The sequence below is a fragment of the Astyanax mexicanus genome, chromosome 2 (genome assembly GCF_023375975.1).
Source record: "Astyanax mexicanus isolate ESR-SI-001 chromosome 2, AstMex3_surface, whole genome shotgun sequence".
NCBI classification, from domain to species: domain Eukaryota; kingdom Metazoa; phylum Chordata; class Actinopteri; order Characiformes; family Acestrorhamphidae; genus Astyanax; species Astyanax mexicanus.
Genome location: NC_064409.1, coordinates 77,265,388 through 77,287,508, shown reverse-complemented (window position 1 = coordinate 77,287,508; position 22,121 = coordinate 77,265,388). Strand labels below are relative to the sequence as shown.

At 33.7% G+C, this 22,121-nt stretch overlaps 1 protein-coding gene across 1 annotated transcript; it reads left to right on the top strand.

Annotated features, from left to right (window-relative positions):
- The first annotated feature begins 251 nt into the window (after positions 1 to 251).
- Positions 252 to 18,804, top strand: LOC107197271 (CMP-N-acetylneuraminate-beta-galactosamide-alpha-2,3-sialyltransferase 1). Its single transcript, XM_022671931.2, has 6 exons — positions 252 to 544; positions 8,308 to 8,501; positions 10,777 to 10,956; positions 13,644 to 13,689; positions 15,303 to 15,422; positions 18,612 to 18,804. Exons 1-6 carry the CDS (start codon positions 299 to 301, stop codon positions 18,786 to 18,788), a joined length of 963 nt encoding a protein of 320 aa, XP_022527652.2. The 5' UTR covers positions 252 to 298; the 3' UTR covers positions 18,789 to 18,804.
- Positions 18,805 to 22,121: the final 3,317 nt, after the last annotated feature.

Sequence of the window (22,121 nt, the reverse complement as noted above, 5' to 3'; positions counted from 1 at the left end):
TTTCTAAGGGTAATGTCAGATTTATTCACTCTCTCTCTCTCTCTTCTGTTCTGAATGCAGTTTTCTAGAGAGAACTAGAACATGATATAAGATAGAAACCACAATAATCAAACAGGAAGTGTCTGTTTAAAGAAAAGTAAGAGTTTGCAGTTTTTTGTAGCAGTTAAAGGGCTTTTTTTATGTTCTGTTTTCTGAGGAACTCCCCCACCCACTCTCCTTCACACACGTCTGTCGTTTTTTCCGCCCGATCAGTGGAGCATCTCTTGGTGTCTGGTCGTATCAGACTGCAGCTCTGAGGATGGCTCGCTGTTTTCAGCTAAAATGTCTTTTAAAAGCAGTGTTTATAGGAATCATCATTATCTGTCTGATAATATCCATCTTTCTTCAGCTCAGTATTAATTCTGATCATATATGTGGATGTATTCGGTGTTTAACAGGAGATAAAGAGGATCCTTGGTTTACTCAGCGCTACAACAGCCAAGTACCAAAACTCCTCTCCAGCCAGAACAGTAACCTCAGTACAAATACCAGCAGATGGTGGCAGGTAAGACCACTGTTATTATATATTACTCTATATATTAATGGATTAAATTGTGTGGTCTTTTGAATCCATTTGTGTTAAAAAATGCTTTAAAAATAAAGAAATTCAATATATTTCTGTGTAAAATCTCCTATTAATCTCATTTAATTCTAACATAATTTTTTAATCACATTAATATTCATCTTTCAATAAAAGCAGCTTAATTATTGTAATTACTGGAGAAAAAAAAAAAAAATATATATATATATATATATATATATATATATATATATATATATATATATATATTTTTTTTTATTATTTATTTATTTATTTTTTTAAGTAAAGGGCATATTGTGAAATTCAGACTTTTATGTGCTAGTTTTACCTAAAAGCTATAGGGCAACATATTTGCAATCTTATTAATTAAGTAAAGTTTAAAATAAGTATTAAAAATGGACAAAAAAAATGTTTTTCATACTTAAAAAATATAGGGCCACATTTTTGCAACCAAAAAAATAACCAAAAAATTACGTGCTAGTTTTACTTAAAAACTATAAGCAATCATATTATTAAGAAATGTCAGTTTTAACATTTTTAGTAAAATGCACATAAGTAATTTTGCCTAAAATGTAATTCAGCATTTTTGCAAACTTATTATTAAGTCATGTCTGTTTAAGACTTTTTGTTAAATACCCAAAAGTTATGTGATAAATTTATTAAAATATATAGTGCAACATTTTCCAACCTAAATATTAAATAATGTCTGTTTTAAGTTTTTTTGCATTTTTTGCAAAAATAAACAAAACTTATATGCTAGATTTACTTAAAACATTAGTGCAATATTTGCAACCTTATTATTAGGTAATATCAGTTTTAAAGTTTTGGAAAAATAACCAAAAGATATGTGCTAGATTAACTTAAAATATAATTCAACATTTTTGCAATTATTAAATAATGTCAGTTTTAACATTTTTAGTAAAATGACCAAAGTTGATCTTCTAGTTTCGCCTAAAAATTAATGCAACAGTTTTGCAACCTCATCATTAAGTAATGTATGTTTTACTATGTACTATTAAATAGTGTCGGGTTCAATTTTTTAGTACAAATAACCAAAAGAGGTTATTTTTGGGATATATTTGAAAAAAATGTTTCCAAAAAAGCAAAAATGTTGCCCTATATTTTTAAATAAAACTAGCATATATATTTTAGACTGTATATAATGTTATTTACTGTTGTCCCTCCTGTTTTGTTAATTCTTTCTCATTGGTTTACTGGTGTATCTACTGTATCTATTAAAGGGTGTTGGCTGGGTATGTAAAGATCTGAGTTTCAGCCCAGTTTCAGCCCAATCTATCTATCTATCTATCCATCCATCCATCCATCCATCCATCCATCCATCCATCCATCCATCCATCCATCATAACTAAGTCATAACTGTTTTGTCCCAAAAGAGATGAATCAAAAAGAGAAATACGACATATATTATTACATGTTATATTGAATATTATTTCATTAAAAAAAGAAATTGGTCTTTAAAAAGTTACTCTGAAAACTCTGAATAAAAGAGGTGCAGGCGTTGTGAGATCACTCCTGTTACTTCCTGAGCTCTCTGTGGTTAGCTAGTGAAACTGTGAAGAAAACGACTGCAGGCCACACACACACACACACACACACACACACACTTACCCACACACACACACACACACACACACACACACACTCTCTCAAACATGCCTACACACACACACACACACACACACACACACTCTCTCAAACATGCCTACACACACACCTACACACACACACACACACACACACACAAAATTTACTTCATAATATTCAGGTCAATTTTAACATAGCTGTCAGGAAGTGACCCAGGCAGGGAGACGAGGAGACGGACGCAAGTGCAGGTGGGGCTAAATAAATAATAATTTAATAAATAAATAACAAGTAAACAAAGAAACAAGTAAACACGTAACAAAGATAATAAACCAAAATAAATGAGGGAGACTAGAGAACATAAACAAACTAGAGATAATAATAATGATAAACAAACAGGGGATATATACAAGGAGCTAAACTAGAAATAAACACAAAGCAGGGAGAAAACAATGGAAATAAACTAAGAAATAAACAAGGACATAAACTAAATATACAAACAAGGCAAAAACAGAGAAAAACACGGAATAAGGAGCAAGGGAAACAAACTAGGAATAAATACGGAACTAGGGCTATAGAAACGCAGAGAAACACAGAGAGACAAAACAACAGAGGTTGGTGCAAAGACCGATGAGGGACGGAAGTGTTACAGGGGATCTATTTAAAGAAACAGGAAACACGCTAGAATTGGAAACACCTGGGGAAGGGGCGGAGCTACAAATGAGAAACACGTGGTGGAAAACTACTGACAGGAGACACAGAGGACCACAGGTCACGTGGGAATAACACACAGAGACATGAGACAAGACCAGGACGTGACAATAGCAATACATTGCAACAACACATTTTTCAAGATTTAATATGAATAAACACATTTTTACACATATAGAGGATGTTAACCTTTATTTATCTTTATTTTTTTACAATTTATACAGCTTTCACATAGTCCAAAAAGTTAAAAATTTAAATAAAATCCAAGACAATTGATTGTAGATCTGTCCTGAGATTGAACAGAGAAATCTGACACATACCGTGGTGTAAAAATGTGTTTGATTAAAAATGTTTCAGATCATAAAACAAATTTAAATGCTAGTCAATGGCAACACAAGTAAACACAAACTGTAGTTTTTTTTAAATAAAGGTCCTTTATTATAGGAAGAGAAAAAGTGTTAATAAAAAAAAAGTGTTTAAGTGCTGATAACGCTTAGCAGCAACAACTGCAAGCAAGCGCTTGTGGTAAGACTTTCACATCGCTGTGGAGAAACTTTGGTCCACTCTTCTTTACAGAATTAAACCGCTTCTTCACAGCATGAACCGCCTGATTAAGATCATGTCACAACATCTCATGACTTCTTAGGCCACCTCAAAGTCTTCCCTTTGTTCTTCTTCAGCCATTCAGAGTTGGGCTCGCTGGGCATGTTTTGGGTCATTGTCCTGTTGCAGAATCCAAGTATGCTTGAGCTTGAGTTCACAAACAGATAGACAGACATTCTCCTTCAGGACTTTTTAATGGTTTCATTTATTACAGCAAGTCTTCCAGATCCTTTTCTTGCAAATTGAACCTTAAAAAATGAGCCTTAATGTTATTTTTGATCAGCAGTGTTTTTTATCTCTATTTTTCTTTTTCACCCAGTCTCTTTCTTATTATTGGATCATTAACACTGATCTTAACGGAGGCGAGTGAGATCCTGCAGTTCTTTAAATGTTGTTCTGGGTTCTTTTGGGATCTCCTGGATGAGTTGTTCATGCCCTTTTGGAGTAATTTTGTTCGGTCGGCCGGTCACTCCTGGGAAGGTTCACCAGTGTTCCATGTTTTTTCTCCATTAGTGAATAATAGTGAATCACTGTGGTTCTCTGTAGTGTTGCCAACTCCTCAGTAAGGAAAGTAGCTATTGGCTGTCCTAGAAGTCGCTAAATGACGTCATCGCCTAATTTGCATAATGCGTTTTTTAAGCTGTAAAGGATTAACGTTGTGGAAGAGGGAAAAGTGAGTAAAACACCCTAAAATAGGTTAGAAATGTTACAAATGAACTCTAACAAATTAAAAAATGGTTTATTTTATTTTATTTTTTAAATTTATCTTTATCTTTCTTATTTATTTTTAAACCTTTTATAGACAAATTGTTCAATGATGAGCTAGCTAGATGTTTAGCTTTTTACAGAGAGGTACACACTGTGGACGAGGTGAGAGACAGGCTGTGTGGTAAATGAGTTGAGACTGTGGACAGTGCGAGTTAAATTAGGTGATTTATTTTTGTGTCACGCTAAAGACGCAGTTATATTTATATTCCTATAAGGGTGCCCATACTTTTGCACTGGTCAAATTTTGGTTTAATGCATATTGCACATTTTCTGTTAGTACAATAAACCTCATTTCAATCCTGAAATATTACTGTATCCATCAGTTATTACATTACATTACATTACATTTGGCAGACGCTTTTGTCCAAAGCGACTTACAATATTGAAGTGCAAATAATAGAAGAGGTTAAGTACAAAAATAATAGAAGTTAAAAATAAAGCATCTATAGATAGGGCCTTAAGGAGGTCAGAGGGAAATAATGGGATAGAGGAGTAGAGAAGAGGAAGAAGGAGATGAGGTTAGAAGTAGTTAGTTTGTTAGAGGTGTTAGGAGAGTAAGTGCTCTTTGAAGAGCTCTGTCTTCAGGAGTTTATTAAAGATAGTGAGAGATTCTCCTGATCTGGTAGTAGAAGGTAGTTAGTTAGAGGTGTTAGGAGAGAAAGTGCTCTTTGAAGAGCTCTGTCTTCAGGAGTTTCTTAAAGATAGTGAGAGATTCTCCTGATCTGGTAGTGGTAGTTTGTTCCACCATTGGGGAACTCTGTATGAGAACAGTCTGGATTGCTTTGTGTGAATGTTTGATTGGTAAAGCGAGGCGACGTTCATTGGAGGAGCGCAGCGGCCGGGAGGTAGCGTAAGCCTTCAGGAGCGAGTGCAGGTAGGAAGGCGCCTGTACTGTCATCACCTTGTAGGCGATTGTAAGAGCTTTGAATTTGATGCGATCAGCAACCGGTAGCCAGTGGAGCTCAATGAGCAGCGGAGTGACATGTGCCCGTTTTGGCTGGTTGAAGACCAGACGTGCTGCTGCGTTCTGGATCATCTGTAGTGGTTTTACTACACAGGCCGGGAGGCCAGTTAGTACGGCATTGCAGTAGTCGAGGCGTGAGATTACCACAGCTTGTACCAGGAGTTGGGTGGCCTGTTGCGTCAGAAACGGTCGAATTTTTCCGATGTTGTAAAGCGCAAAGCGGCAGGATCGAGCCTTAATGTTCATTTAGGTCAGCAGTGTTTTTTTATCTTGGAACTCTCCCATGGAGACCATTTTCACCCAGTCTCTTTCTTATTATTGGATCATTAACACTGATCTTAACTGAGGCTTTAGTGAGATCCTGCAGTTCTTTAAATGTTGTTCTGGGTTCTTTTGGGATCTCCTGGATGAGTTCTTCATGCCCTTTTGGAGTAATTTTGTTCGGTCGGCCGGTCACTCCTGGGAAGGTTCACCAGTGTTCCATGTTTTTTCTCCATTAGTGAATAATAGTGAATCACTGTGGTTCTCTGGAGTGTTGCCAACTCCTCAGTAAGGAAAGTAGCTATTGGCTGTCCTAAAAGTCGCTAGAAGTCGCTAAATGACGTCATCGCCTAATTTGCATAATGTTTTAACAGAAATGTTACAAATGAACTCTAACAAATGAACAACGTGTTGTTAAGTGTTATTATAAGAGCTGCAGTTTGTTATTTTGTTTAGTTTTCGTTTTATTTTATTTTATTTTTTTTTATTTATCTTTATTTTTAAACCTATTATAGACAAATTGTTCAATGATGAGCTAGCTAGATGTTTAGCTTTTTTTACAAAGAGGTACACACTGTGGACGAGGTGAGAGACAGGCTGTGAGTTAAATTAGGTGAGTTATTTTTGTGTCACACTGAAGACGCAGTTATATATATATATATATTCCTGCTCTGTAAATACGGGGCGGGGTCAGTCAGCGGTGGCTTTGGGCATGCACAGTTGATTCACAGTGTGTTTGTGGAGCGGTATGGGTGTGCTCTGTACTGAACTCGTTGAGGACAGTAACTAAAGAGCACTATGAAGAACTGCCAAAATTGATATAAAATAAGTAAATAAATAAATAATAAAGTAATATGGTGATTAAAACAGTAAAGAATAATTAGGATTAATATAAAAATAAAAACATATCTATATAGACAAATCTTAATCTCTTATCTTAATAATTTGTTTGTGGGTTTCTTTATTTACATTAATTAATTTATTTCTGCATTCATTAATTTCCTGATTTATTTATTTCTGTATTTCCCTGTCCTCATGTGATAATGAAGGGGAGTGTTTTATAATAATCTTCTACGTTACCAAAGTTACCGCCAAAGGGGGCAAGACATGTATAATCAATCTGACATCGATCAACCAATAGGAATGCTAAGACACCGTGACATCATTGCTGAACAGTCCCTTTATTATCATATAAGGAAAAGGAAAACCAGAAATAAATAAATCAGAAAATAAATAAATTTGGAATTAAATAAATTGAGAAATAATACATTTGGAAATAAATAAATTTGGAAATAAATATATCAGGAAATAAATAAATAAGGAAATAAATTAATTGGGAAATAAATGAATACAGAAATAAATAGTGTAAATAAACAAACAAATGACTGAAAAGAGAAATTAAACTCATAAATAATTTATAAAGATAATTATTTTATGTATATGTATTTATTATTATATTAATTATAATTATTCTTTACTGTTTTAATCACCGTGCTACTTTTATTGAGTGATTTATTCACATTTTTATTTATTAATTTATTTTAAATTTCTGCAGTTTTGGTCCTCCATAGAGCACGTGTGTTCATCTCAGAGTTGCCAAAAGTCTCCAAAAACTTTACAAAAAGTCTCCAGAGGGTCTGAAAAGTCACTAAATATAGCGACAAAGTCGCTAAGTTGCCAACACTGTGGTTCTCTGGAGTCCCAAAGCTTTAGAAATGACTTTATAGCCTTTTCCAGACTGATAGATGGTCAATGACTTTATTTATTTTCTTTTTGTCAGTTAGGTCCTATTTAAGTGATTTATTGTAATCGTGTCTGGGTGTGGCTAGAGAATGAAACCACAGTTAAGGTTTGACAGGGCACAAACACTTTCACACAGGACCATGTAGGATTGGATTTTTTTTCCTCTCTTAATTATAAAAACCTATTAAAATAAAAAGGTACCACTTTAAAATAAGGTTCCTTTATAAAGGGCTCATAAATAGTTTATAAAGAGTTTGCTAATGGTTAATAAATAGGTTATAAACCATTAGAAAGAGGTTAAAATTCATAAACAGGAAGAGCAGCAGTGGCCTGTTGTGTACAAAGTGTACATTCGTTGTTGTTTTTTAGCTGTTAAACCTCAGATCTAAATAGATGCTTATCTTACTTTGTATTTTCCATTAGTCAGCATTAACATACTGTATCTGTTAATAACTTTATTAATTGAACTATAACAACCTTTAAAGGACTTAACTGACTTTCTATATAATTTTATTAGATATGTAAAAAAATGTTACTGTCACAAGTATATAAATCATATCATATAAAAAGTAAGAGACTACAGTTTCTCTGATTTTGCTATTTATAGGTTTATGTTTGAGTAAAATGAACATTGTTGATTTATTCTATAAACTACAGACAACATTTCTCTCAAATTCCAAATAAAGAAAATATTGTCATTTAGAGCATTTATTTACAGAATAATAATGAAAAAAGATGCAGAGCTTTCAGACCTCAAATAATGCAAAGAAAACAAGTTCAGAAATCAATATTTGGTGGAATAAACCTGGTTTTTAATCACAGTTTTCATGCATCTTGGCATCATGTTCTCCTCCACCAGTCTTACACACTGCTTTTGGATAACTTTATGCTGCTTTACTTCTGGTGCAAAAATTAAAGCAGTTCAGTTTGGTTTGATGGCTTGTGATCATCCATCTTTCTCTTGATTATATTCCAGAGGTTTTCAATTAGGTCACAAAATTTTATCACAAAAAGGAGAATAGTAAATAAACATTTTACAGAATATATTTCTCTGTCTCTGTGTGTGTGTGTTTAGGGTCTTCAGCCTGGGTACACTAAGGTGAACTACAGTGCAGTGGTGGAGAATTTGTTTGTAATGTTTCCTGATGAAGATCACTATTCAGATTCTGGTCCTCATCGCTGCAGACTGTGTGCTCTGGTGGGAAACTCTGGCAACCTGGAAGGATCTCATTATGGACCATTAATAGACGCTCACAACTTCGTCATAAGGTACTGACAAAAATATGAGTTTGAGATCCATTCCTTCTTTGAACAAGAGTCATAATGCATGAGCTAACATGAAGACAATATTAGCAAGAAAATTATATCACTTTAATTGGATGGCCTCATAGAGGTTCAACTAACTTTCAACTAAATGCAATTTAACTGTAGGGTTCAACTCTGAACCTAACTTAACCTCTTAACATGCCCTGGCCAACCTGCGGGCCAGAAAAATATAATATTTAATATCTGGCTGTGTTTATGAATAATTATAGGTTCAATACAGACACCCAATATGCCATTTTAAAGCTTTGAATATCTGCTTTTTGGTTATCTAGCCGAATTAGCTGTATCTCCTTTCAGGAAATAAACATTTAGGGTGAAATATGCCTTGTTTATTAAAATTATGAATCCTAATTTTTTATATTTGTGTTTTTCGTCCATATTTGATTGAATGCGGACACTATTCGAACCGTCTGCCCCTCTGGATTATGGAATTGCGACCCGTTTTACTGTATGATGTACAGTTTCTGAATTAGAGCCGAAAGAGTGCGTTGCACTGTATGTGTTTAGAGTTCACATCTGCTTGTTTTACGCTGCAGAGTGAGCTGAGGACACTCTTCACACACATCCAACCCCCTCGATCGCTTAGCCCACACTCTTACCTTCAAAATGCCTCCAAACTTAAGAAAATCCATCAATCCAGTCACCAGTAATCCTCATTTATATCCATGTGAGTTCCATATATGTTCTGACAATATGTAAATGAGCTCTGTCAGTCAATCATTCACCTAATTCTGTAAGCTGAAAGCTTCTAAGTAATATTAATTCATAAACTTGCCTCTGAATTATTTAATATTAGAGTGAAAAGCCTTTAAATGTGAGTATGTAATTTCAGGCAGAAAATTAGTAAAAAATAGTAAAATTAGTAATAAAAATAAAATTTAAATTGTTCTTCTTAATGTGATTTTTAAATATATTGAACTACACCATAAACTATGGCAAACTAATTGCCTCAACTAACTTAAAGTAGGTTTACTAAGACAATTACTGCACATGCTCAGTTTGACTCTTTAGTTGAACAGGGTCTCCTGAGGGTCTAAACTCGCTTAAAAAAACATATATTTTTTAATGTTTCACTACTTTATAACTACTTTTGAAAGGCCAACATATAAAACACAATAGTTTTACATAACATTGAAACATAACATTGCAATCTAGTTTTAGTTTTTGCAGGGGTGGAAATATGTTGCAAATATATGAGATGAATCATTTTCATATTATATGTTGATTACACTAATTAAGGCAAGCAGAAGAAGTTTCATACTAATAAAAATACTTTTAACTATTTTTCCTAGATCTTCAAATTTTAAAACAGGTCAATTTGACCCAGAACATAACAGGAGGGTTAACAGTTAGGTCCCGCTTTTTAGTAAGTGTCTCTAATAACTGTGTAGTTACACATTAACAATCATGTAATAACAGTGTAACTAGTAGCAAAGTATGCACTGTTACATATTAACTGAAGTGATACAGGTTATGTAATTAGACACGAATATAAAGGTTAGTTATATAGCAGAATTTGTTCCATTTCACAAAAAAATATTGAATTACATTATAAACTATAGCAAACTAACTGTAGGTCTAAATAAATTATCAGTGTTGGCAAAATTTACAGATTAAAGTAGTTGACAATTACCAAGACAATTACTGCACATGCTCAGTTTGACTCTTCGGTTGATCAGGGTCTACTGAGCAATTCTGCAGGGGTTTTTACCAGATGTTCATTATGCAATTTGCATATTTTGGATGTGTCATTTAATGGTTAAACTCAAAGATTTCTATTTGAATGTACATGTGCCCACATATGTTCAGCAAACTCAAAATAGTTGAGTAATGTTTGGAAATATGGGTTTAGAGTGCATTGGAAATAAAATACAGTATTTTCCCAACTGCCCTATTAAAAAGCTCCCAAAAGGGCACCCCAAATTTTTGGTATGTATAGAGCTACAGGATCTACAGGCCCAGCTGCAGCAACACCTGTAGATAAATGTGCTGCTGGATGCATACAGAACCTGTGGAACCTCCTCCATACCCAACCATCTCAATCTCATCTTATATCCAGACTAAAGACTCCCAACCATTTTCCCCAATAAACCAACTATCCTTTTGTAGAAATGTGGAAAAATAATTGTATTTAAATACAGTTGCATTATAAAACAGACAACATCAGCTTGTGAAGCACGTATAAGAATATGTATAATATGCATAATCTGTACCACAGGATGAATACAAGTCCAACCAAAGGCTACGAGAAAGATGTTGGGTCAAAGACCACCCACCGGGCCATCTACCCCGAGAGTGCTATAGACATGGATAACTCCACCCATCTTATTCTGGTACCATTCAAAGCTCTGGATCTACAGTGGCTCATCAGCATCTTCACCACCAAACACATAAAACGGTGAGAACATACACTACACATATCAGACAATAAGATATGTCATTGACCTTAACTGAGGCACTGGGTTCTTTTGGGATCTCCTGGATGAGTTGTTCATGCCCTTTTGGAGTAATTTTGTTCGGTCGGCCGGTCATTCCTGGGAAGGTTCACCAGTGTTCCATGTTTTTTCTTCATTAGTGAATAATAGTGAATTCACTGTGGTTCTCTGGAGTCTCAAAGCTTTAGAAATGACTTTATAACCTTTTCCAGACTGATAGATAATCAATTACTTTTTAAAATATTTTTTTTAACATTGACAATGCTTTCATTTAAAGTTTCTCATGGAGTCCCAAAAAGTTGCATGCTTGGCAGAGTTTTGAGACACTCCATGGGTGATAACATGACGTTAACAATGTGGTCATATACACAATGACAATAACAATGTTGACATATGCATCTCTAACCTCTTCTGAATGTGGTTTGAGTGATCAGATTACTGTAAACCTCTACATTGTGCTTATTACACATCACCCAGGACTGCTGTTAAAACTAGCTGAGACTGCTCTGGACAGCCAGTCCTGCCTCTAAATATCTTAGACTAAACAGCGTTGAGTTGTGTTCCCCACAGTTTCTCCTCTTTTCTAGGTATTTTGAAAATCGGAGAGAGTCTTTAGTTGTAGCACAGAAAACGGGTCAAAGAGTCTAAAAGCAATGAGAGTCTTTAATTGTAGCACAGAAAACTGGCCAAATGGTCTAAAATCGGAGAAAGTGTTCAGTTGTAGCACAGAAAACGGTCCAAAACATCTAAAAGCGGCGAGAGTGCTCAGTTGTAGCACAGAAAACGGGCCAAAGAGTCTAAATGTAATAAGAGTCTTTAATTGTAGCACAGAAAACGGGCCAAATGGTCTAAATTCGGAGAGAGTGTTAAGTTGTAGTGCAGGAAACGGGCCAAAGAATCTAAAAGTGGGGAGAGTGTTCAGTTGTAGCACAGAAAACAGGCCAAAGAGCCTAAAAGAGGCAAGAATGGTATGTAATTATGCATAGTTTATTTCACACATTCATTATGTTCTATTAAACACAACAAAATCAATGCTAACAAGTGCAACTAGACAACCTGTACAGCCGTAAATAATCTGTAAAAATGCATACATCACCAGTAGTTACACTGTTATTACATACATGTTAATGTGTAACTACACAGACATTTTTAATGAAGTGGGACCTAACTGTGAAATTAGGACAAGATTGTGAGATATACAGTCTATAGGAAAACCAAATGTCTCTGAAAACCCCCGACCCAGATAGAGTGTGATGCAAGCTTGCAACTGCAAGCCTTCAGGAACCCATTGAGATTGCATTTCAGAGCCTAAGTCTAAGTCTAAGAAAAAGATGATATACATGGAAGTCAATCAGAAAGATCAGGGTCAATTTTTTTTTTAATAACTCCAAAACAGGAGAAACTTTGGGAAACGCAACTCGAAGCTGTTTGGTTTAAGATATTTAGAGGCAGGACTGGCTGTCCAGAACAGTCACAGCTAGTTTTAACACTGGTTGAATGTGCTAGATACATTTATTATACAGTGAGACCCACAGTTATATCGAACAGGTTATCGCTAAATCATAATCATCATAATATTTGGCATCCAAAACACCAGCATCCATGCATTTTTTAATAAAATAAAATGAAAAAAAGGCCAAAGTGAAGCTTTGATTTTTCTTTTTTACCAATTAGCTTTTTCATTTAATATTTTACTGTGAAATGCCCTTATGCTAATGAAAATGAAATGGAACATTTAATTTATTTATTTTTTGTTAGTCACATATGACCCATGCTCAAGTGAAAAATTTAATTGCAAATGAAGTGATTTAATTTTGTCCTTTATTGTAATAATATTTCAAATATAAGAAAGTGCCGAATGGTATTTTACTATTTTCATCTCATTTTAGAGTTTTACCTCCCATATTCACCTTATAGCCTAATCATTATTGCTTTGCGGATGTGGATGGAAGTTTTTGCTATATATATCCTACTTTTAACCTTAAAAATAGCATTAAGGATAGTGCTGCAGTGCTGAACACCAGTGCAATCATTATAAAATGTATGTTAAAAGATATTTTGTTTGCGAAAAAGCTGTTACTGCTGAATTTTAAGAATTTGTCTCAATAAGTTCAGAGATGGACATGGGAACAGAAATACACAGCTGCCACTACAACTGGGCGGTCGCGGATTCAAATCCCAGTCATGCAGCTTGCCATCAGCTGCCGGAGCCCTGAGACAGCACAATTGGTCTTGCTCTCTCTGGGTGGGTACAGTAAATGGCGCTCTTTCCCCTCATCACTCCTAGGGTGATGTGGATCAGCACAAGGCTGCATCTGTGAGCTGATGTATCAGAACCGAGTCACTGCACTTTCCTCTGAGTGTTAGCACTGTGATGCTACTCGCTAATGCTGCATCAGCAGCAGTTCAAAAAGAGGCGCAGTCTTTCCATAGTTCACATGAATGAAAGGAGGCATGTGCTAGTCTTTACTGTCCTGGTGTTACTGGGGAATCACTAGTGATAGGGGGAAAACTAGTAGTGGGTTGGATAATTGGGGACAAAATGGGCTGTTATCTATTCTGTTGTGCATTTAAATATATTTGTGTTGATTATCAGATTCAAAGAAATGAATGTCACCCTTTTGTTTTATGTTTCTTTGTTGTTCTCCAGCACATACAGACCAATTAAAAGCACAATACAAGCGAACATGGACAAGGTGAAGATCACACTTTATCCTTCTTTACTTTCCAAATAAATAAAAAATGAATAAATAAACAAATAAATACAATAAAAACATTTATTAGGGACCTGCACCTGCACAAAACTGTATTTCAATGAAATTAGATTAAAAAACATACATTTTACATGAAACTTGATGTTTTTTTTTTAGCTTATGCACCTCAATGTGTTTATCTGAGTTACTGTAGCCTTTCTGTCAGCTCTAACAATTTAGGTCATTCTGGTGACTGTTGCCTTATATATGTATAGTTAAGCTTAGTGGTAAATAGAATTTGATTAAAACATCAAATAAAACCTATTATTATAACATTTCTTCCAGTACTTACTTTAATTGGTGCCATTCGAAAATTTAATTTGATAAAAAAAATAATTTTACATGAAACCTGATGTTGTTTAGCTCATGCTCCTCAATGCTGGATGTGTTGTACATTCTGAGAGGCTTTTTTGGGCTCAATAGTTGCAGAAAAAGTGTTTATCTGAGTTACTGTAGCCTTTCTGTCAGCTCTAACCAGCCAGACCATTTTGGAGACTGTTGTTTCATATAGGTAAAGTACATTTTATGTCCTTAAATTAACATTTTTACCTATCTAATCTGTTTTTCGGTATACTTTTGGTAATTTTACATGAAACCTGATGTTTTTTAGCTGATGCTCCTCAATGCTTTATGTGTTCTACATTCTTAGAGGCTTTTTTTGGGGTTCAATAGTTGTAAAAAAAGTGTTTATCTGAGTTACTGTAACCTTTTTGTCAGCTTTGTCAGATTTTGGTCATTCTGGTGACTGTTGCCTTATATATGTATAGTTAAGCGTAGTGGTATAAAATTTCTTCCAGTTCTTACTTTAATTGGTGCCATTAGAAAATTACATTTGATTAAAAAAAAACATTAATTTTACATGAAACCTGATGTTTTTTAGCTGATGCTCCTCAACGCTTTTTGTGTTGTACATTCTGAGAGGCTTTTTTTGGGCTCAATAGTTGTAGAAAAAGTGTTTATCTGAGTTACTGTAGCCTTTTTGTCAGTTCTAATGATTTTGGCCATTCTGGTGACCAATATATATATGTATATATATATGTATATATATATATATATACATATATATGTATATATATATATATATATATATATATATATATATATATATATATATATATACATATATATGTGTGTGTGTGTGTGTATAGTTAAGCTTAGTTGTAAATTGTATTTAATGAACAAAAATCAAAGAAAACCTATTATTGGTGCCATTAGAAAATTAAATTTGATTAAATAAAATAATTTGACATGAAATCTGATGTTTTTTTAGCTGATGCTCCTCAATGCTGGATGTGTTGTACATTCTGAGAGGCTTTTTGGTCTCCACTGTTGTGCAGAGTGTTTATCTGAGTTACTGTAGCCTTTTTGTCAGCTCTAATGATTTAGCTTAGTGGTATAGTTTAGCTTAGTGGTAAATTGCATCCAACTGAAATTTAAAGAAAACCATTCTATTATTATTACATTTCTTCCAGTACTTACTTTAACTGGTGCCATTGGTAATTAAATTTCTGCAAATCTTGCCTTTAAAAGTGTTCTCTGTTTTCTGTTTGTTTAAGGTGATGATCTTGCACCCTGAGTTCATCATATATGTGTATGAAAACTGGCTGCAGAAACAGGGCAAATATCCCTCCACCGGATTCTTAATGCTCGTATTCTCTCTGCATATCTGTGATCAGGTGGGTCCAGAAGTCCATAATGATAATTTCCACAATACAGTTCCACACATTTTAGCAGATTAAACACTGATCTCTTAAAAACAGAGGTGCTACAGTGGGTTCTGTGGGTGCATTTTTAAAGGTGTTATTTTGCTAGAAATAATTTAATTCTTGCCCTTTTTGAAATACAGTAGGTAACATGATGAATGTGAAACTGTTCTTTTATAACCCTATTACCTGCATTAACCCCTTAACAGTCCTTGGCTTGTATATGGGCTACAGGTGAAGGTGATACAAATCCCTTTATCTCAAAGGTTTGAGAGCTTTGGAGACTCCTAAAAAAAACACCTTAAGAAAGCTGTATTGTACTCTTAAGGCAAGATAAAATTAAAGTAAAATTAAAAACACAAAAGAACAACAATTAAATTGGAAATAAAAAAAATAAGAATAAAGCATGAATAAAAAATGATTCCAAAGTGCCGTTACAAAATAAAAAAGTGCAGAGCTGCAGTGTTTTAAACTGAACTGAAGGCCTGATCAAACATGTAGGTTTTCAGTGTGGATTTAAATTTTAAAAAGTTGGGGCTTTTCTAATACACTTTACACAGTATAATTTCAGATCAGTTTTAGGAGGAATCGGCCACAAATTCTGCCTGATTGAAAATATACATAAAAACTAAAAAAAACTTTTTCGAACCCTCGCTCATGTAGCTTTGCCATCAAGCTGCTGGCGCTCAGAGGGAGCAAAATTGACCCTGCTCCCTCTGGGTGGGTAGATGGCGCTCTCTCCCCAGATCACTCCTAGGGTGATGTCTGCAGCACAGGGCGTCTGTGAGCTGATGTATCTACTGCTACTTGGTAAAGCTGCATCAGCAGCAGCTCGAAAAGAGGCGGAGTCTGACTTCACATGTATCAGAGGAAGCATGTGTTAGTCTTCACCCTCCTGGTGTGTTGAGGCATCACTAGTGATAGGGGGAGTCCTAAAGAGTGAGTTGGGTAATTGGCCGTGTAAATCGAGGAGAAAATGGGAAAAAAAATGAAAGGTTTAAATAAAACTATTAATTTGTATTTAAGAAAATATTGATTTTAAAATGTGAAAAGTTCAGGAACGTGCCATTTTATGATTTTTTTATTCATTACATTTTGACAGTTGCAGATTTACTTCAATATTTTTCATTTTCAATAAAATTACAATTGACAATTTCAGTAATGTCTTTGCCAAACATGAAACCTTTATATGTAATGCTTAAAGAAAAGTCTTCAAGATATTGCTATGTAATATCAGGCAGAAAATTGACAAAATGCATATTAAGGGGTTAACCAATAAAAGAAAACAGACAGAAAAACGAGCCCCTGTATATACAGTATATATACTTATAAAGCATATATACTTAATCTGTATTTTTTTATTATGTTTATTTGTCTGTGCTAATTTTGTACTGGTGACTGGTGGCTTAATAAAAATATATACTTACTATATACACTACCGTTCAAAAGTTTGGGGTCACTCAAACAATTTTGTGTTTTCCATGAAAAGTCACACTTATTCACCACCATACGTTGTGAAATGAATAGAAAATAGAGTCAAGACATTGACAAGGTTAGAAATAATGATTTGTATTTGAAATAACATTGTTTTTACATCAAACTTTGCTTTCATCAAAGAATCCTCCATTTGCAGCAATTACAGCATTGCACACCTTTGGCATTCTAGCTGTTAATTTGTTGAGGTAAGCTGGAGAAATTGCACCCCACGCTTCTAGAAGCAGCTCCCACAAGTTGGATTGGTTGGATGGGCACTTCTGGCGTACCATACGGTCAAGCTGCTCCCACAACAGCTCAATGGGGTTCAGATCTGGTGACTGCGCTGGCCACTCCATTACCAATAGAATACCAGCTGCCTGCTTCTGCTGTAAATAGTTCTTGCACAATTTGGAGGTGTGTTTAGGGTCATTGTCCTGTTGTAGGACGAAATTGGCTCCGATCAGGCGCTGTCCACTGGGTATGGCATGGCGTTGCAAAATGGAGTGATAGCCTTCCTTATTCAGAATCCCTTTTACCCTGTACAAATCTCCCACCTTACCAGCACCAAAGCAACCCCAGACCATCACATTACCTCCACCATGCTTAACAGATGGCGTCAGGCATTCTTCCAGCATCTTTTCATTTGTTCTGCGTCTCACAAACTTGGGGACCTGTGAGGCGTCTGTTTCTCAAACTAGAGACTCTAATGTACTTATCTTCTTGCTTAGTTGTGCAACGCGGCCTCCCACTTCTTTTTCTACTCTGGTTAGAGCCTGTTTGTGCTGTCCTCTGAAGGGAGTAGTACACACCGTTGTAGGAAATCTTCAATTTCTTAGCAATTTCTCGCATGGAATAGCCTTCATTTCTAAGAACAAGAATAGACTGTCGAGTTTCAGATGAAAGTTCTCTTTTTCTGGCCATTTTGAGCGTTTAATTGACCCCACAAATGTGATGCTCCAGAAACTCAATCTGCTCAAAGGAAGGTCAGTTTTGTAGCTTCTGTAATGAGCTAGACTGTTTTCAGGTGTGTGAACATGATTGCACAAGGGTTTTCTAATCATCAATTAGCCTTCTGAGCCAATGAGCAAACACATTGTACCATTAGAACACTGGAGTGATAGTTGCTGGAAATGGGCCTCTATACACCTATGTAGATATTGCACCAAAACCAGACATTTGCAGCTAGAATAGTCATTTACCACATTAGCAATGTACAGAGTGTATTTGTTTAAAGTTAGGACTAGTTTAAAGTTATCTTCATTGAAAAGTACAGTGCTTTTCCTTCAAAAATAAGGACGTTTCAATGTGACCCCAAACTTTTGAACGGTAGTGTATATATATATATATATATATATATATATATATATATATATATATATATATATATATATATATATCTGTGTATATATATATATATATATATATATATATATATATATATATATATATATATATTTATTTATTTTTCTATGATAAAAAAACTTTAACTACATGTGTCCTAGGTGCCTATATTTATGAAATAAAACTGTACTTTAATAAAATTAGATAACAAAATCCTTTATAAATGCTTTATAAAAGCTTTAGAAGTGACTTTATTAAATTTCTTTGACTGATAGATGATCAAGACTTTCTTTCTTTTTGTTTTCTCATCTGTTTTCACATCTCTCTCTCTCTCTCTCTCTCCAGGTGAACGTATTTGGGTTTGGCGCTAGAGAAGACGGACGGTGGCATCATTACTTTGATAAAAAATACGCTGTTTTCCATAATACACCTGAACACAAGGGGAGCGTCGAATACAACATCACTCTGACACTCCATCAGAAAAACAAGATCCATCTTTATAAAGGAAGAGGATCCATATAAACTCTATCTATCTAAACTCTGTCCACTGTGTCATCTTTGATGTCAGTGACATCACGACTTTCATGCTGTTTTTTAAAAAGAACTGTATACATTTATGAAGGACCAAACCTTAAAAATTAAAAATTGAAAATAAATAAAAACGTAAGTAAATCACTCAATAAAAGTAATATGGTGATTAAAACAGTAAAGAATAATTATAATATAATAATAAATACATATACATAAAAATAATTATCTTAATAAATTGTTATTTATGGGTTTAATTTCTCTCTTCAGTCGTTTGTTTATTTATTTACATAACAATTTATTTATGCATTCATTTATTTCCTAATTTATTTATTTCCAAATTTATTTATTTCCCGATTTATTTATTTCCCTATTTATTTATTTCCAAATTTATTTATTTCCTGATTTATTTATTTCCCTATTTATTTATTTCCAAATTTATTTATTTCCCGATTTATTTATTTCCCTATTTATTTATTTCCAAATTTATTTATTTCCCGATTTATTTATTTCCCTATTTATTTATTTCCCGATTTATTTATTTCCAAATTTATTTATTTCCAGATTTATTTATTTCCTAATTTATTTATTTTCCAATTTATTTATTTCCCAATTTATTTATTTACAAATGTATTTATTTCCCGATTTATTTATTTCCTAATTTATTTATTTTCCAATTTATTTATTTTCCGATTTATTTATTTACAAATATATTTATTTCCCGATTTATTTATTTACAAATGTATTTATTTCCAAATTTATTTATTTCCTAATTTATTTATTTCCCGATTTATTTATTTTCTAATTTATTTATTTCCCGATTTATTTTTTTCCTAATTTATTTATTTCCAAATTTATTTATTTCCTATTTTATTTATTTCCAGATTTATTTATTTTCTAATTTATTTATTTCTGTTTTTACTTTTCCTTATATGATAATAAAGGGACTGTCCAGCAATGATGTCACTGTGTCTTAGGATTCCTATTGGTTGATCAATGTCAGATTGATTGTACATGTCTTTCCCCCTTTGGCGGTGACTTTGGTAACATAGAAGATTATTATAAAACACGCCCCTTCATTATCACATAAGGACAGGGAAATACTTAAATAAATAAATCAGGATATAAATGAATGCAGAAATAAATAAATAAATTAATTAAATATAAATAAACATTAAACAATGTTAATAAAGAAACCCATAAACAACAAATAATTAAGATATTTGTTTTAAAAGATATTTATTTATTTTTATATTAACCATAATTACTCCTTACTGTTTTAATCACCATATTACTTTTATTAAGTGATTTACTTATGTTTTTATTTATTTTTATTTTTTTTATTTTGGCAGTTTAGGTCCTCCATAGACACTGGTTATCACACCTGAAATCATTTTCTCTAACCATAATCAGAGCTGATCAAGAAATTACCATAGAACCTGCCTGACAAAAAGAAGTAGACCAAAAGATACTTAAAATCTAAAAGTCATGCCAATATCCAAAGAAATTCAGGAACTAATGACAAACAAAGTCATTGATCATCTATCAGTCTGGAAAAGGTTATAAAGTCATTTCTAAAGCTTTGGGACTCCAGAGAACCACAGTGATTCACTATTATTCACTAATGGAGAAAACATGGAACACTGGTGAACCTGCCCAGGAGTGACCGGCCGACCTAAATAAATTACTCCAAAAGGGCATGAAGAACTCATCCAGGAGATCCCAAAAGAACCCAGAACAACATTTAAAGAACTGCAGGATCTCACTCACCTCAGTTAAGATCAGTGTTAATGATCCAATAATAAGAATAAAGAGACTCGGTGAAAATGGTCTCCATGGGAGAATTCCAAGATAAAAAAACACTGCTGACCAAAAAGAACATTAAGGCACCATACCAACAGTAAAACATGGTGGTGGTAGTGTGATAGTCTGGGGCTGTTTTGGACCTGGAAGACTTGCTGTGATAAATGGAACCAACAATTCTGCTGTTTATCAGACAATTCTGAAGGAGAATATTCAGCCATCTGTTCCTTAGTGACCTCAAGCTCAGGAGTACTTGAGTTCTGCAGCAGGACAATGACCCAAAGCACACAAACAAAAAGTTAAACTCTGAGTGGATTAAAAAGAATGAAATAAAGGTTTTGTAGTTGTCTAGTCAATGTCCTGACCTGAATCCTATTGAGATGTTGGGGATGACCTCAGCTACATTTAAAATAAGGGGCCCCTGCCTCGATGTAAACAAGATCTCAAATAAAGAATGATGATCAGCAGTGTGAGTCCGGTGTTGTGCCAAATTCAGTGCCCCCACCAGAAAAAGCACCCACTCTCGGGTTATTGATTAGTGAAATTTGGTCATAATAAACCAACAAATGTCAGCGGATTGATTATCTCAGCTTTCGATTCTAGCGACATAGTGCACGCTCCCGAGAGGGGGTGCTTTTCCTGGCGGGGGTGCAGAATTCAGCACAACACTGGACTCGCATGATGATTAAAACACACATATTACACTCTCTCAACACACACATGGCATGTAATACATTCATTTAGTATATTATATATATATATATATATATATATATATATATATATATATTTATAAAACATAGTATATGTTGAGACAGTGAGACTTGGTCTGTTTACAAAATAAATCTTTGAGATTATGTAAATATTTGAATGTGTGTTTTAACTAAAAGTATTTAAATTTCAGTAATTATAATATATTATGTATCATAAATTATTTGAGTACTATTGTATAAATTAGTAGTAGTAGTAGTAATTGTAATTAAGTAACACAAGAAAGGATTGATTCAGTAAAAATAAATGAAGTAAAGTTTACTAAAAGAAAGGATTGATTCAGTAAAAATAAATGAAGTAAAGTTTACTAAAAGAAAGGATTGATTCAGTAAAAATAAATGAAGTAAAGTTTACTAAAAGAAAGGATTGATTCAGTAAAAATAAATGAAGTAAAGTTTACTAAAAGAAAGGATTGATTCAGTAAAAAATAAATGAAGTAAAGTTTACTAAAAGAAAGGATTGATTCAGTAAAATAAATGAAGTAAAGTTTACTAAAAGAAAGGATTGATTCAGTAAAAATAAATGAAGTAAAGTTTACTAAAGAAAGGATTGATTCAGTAAAATAAATGAAGTAAAGTTTACTAAAAGAAAGAATTGATTCAGTAAAAATAAATGAAGTAAAGTTTACTAAAAGAAAGGATTGATTCAGTAAAAATAAATGAAGTAAAGTTTACTAAAGAAAGGATTGATTCAGTAAAATAAATGAAGTAAAGTTTACTAAAAGAAAGGATTGATTCAGTAAAAATAAATGAA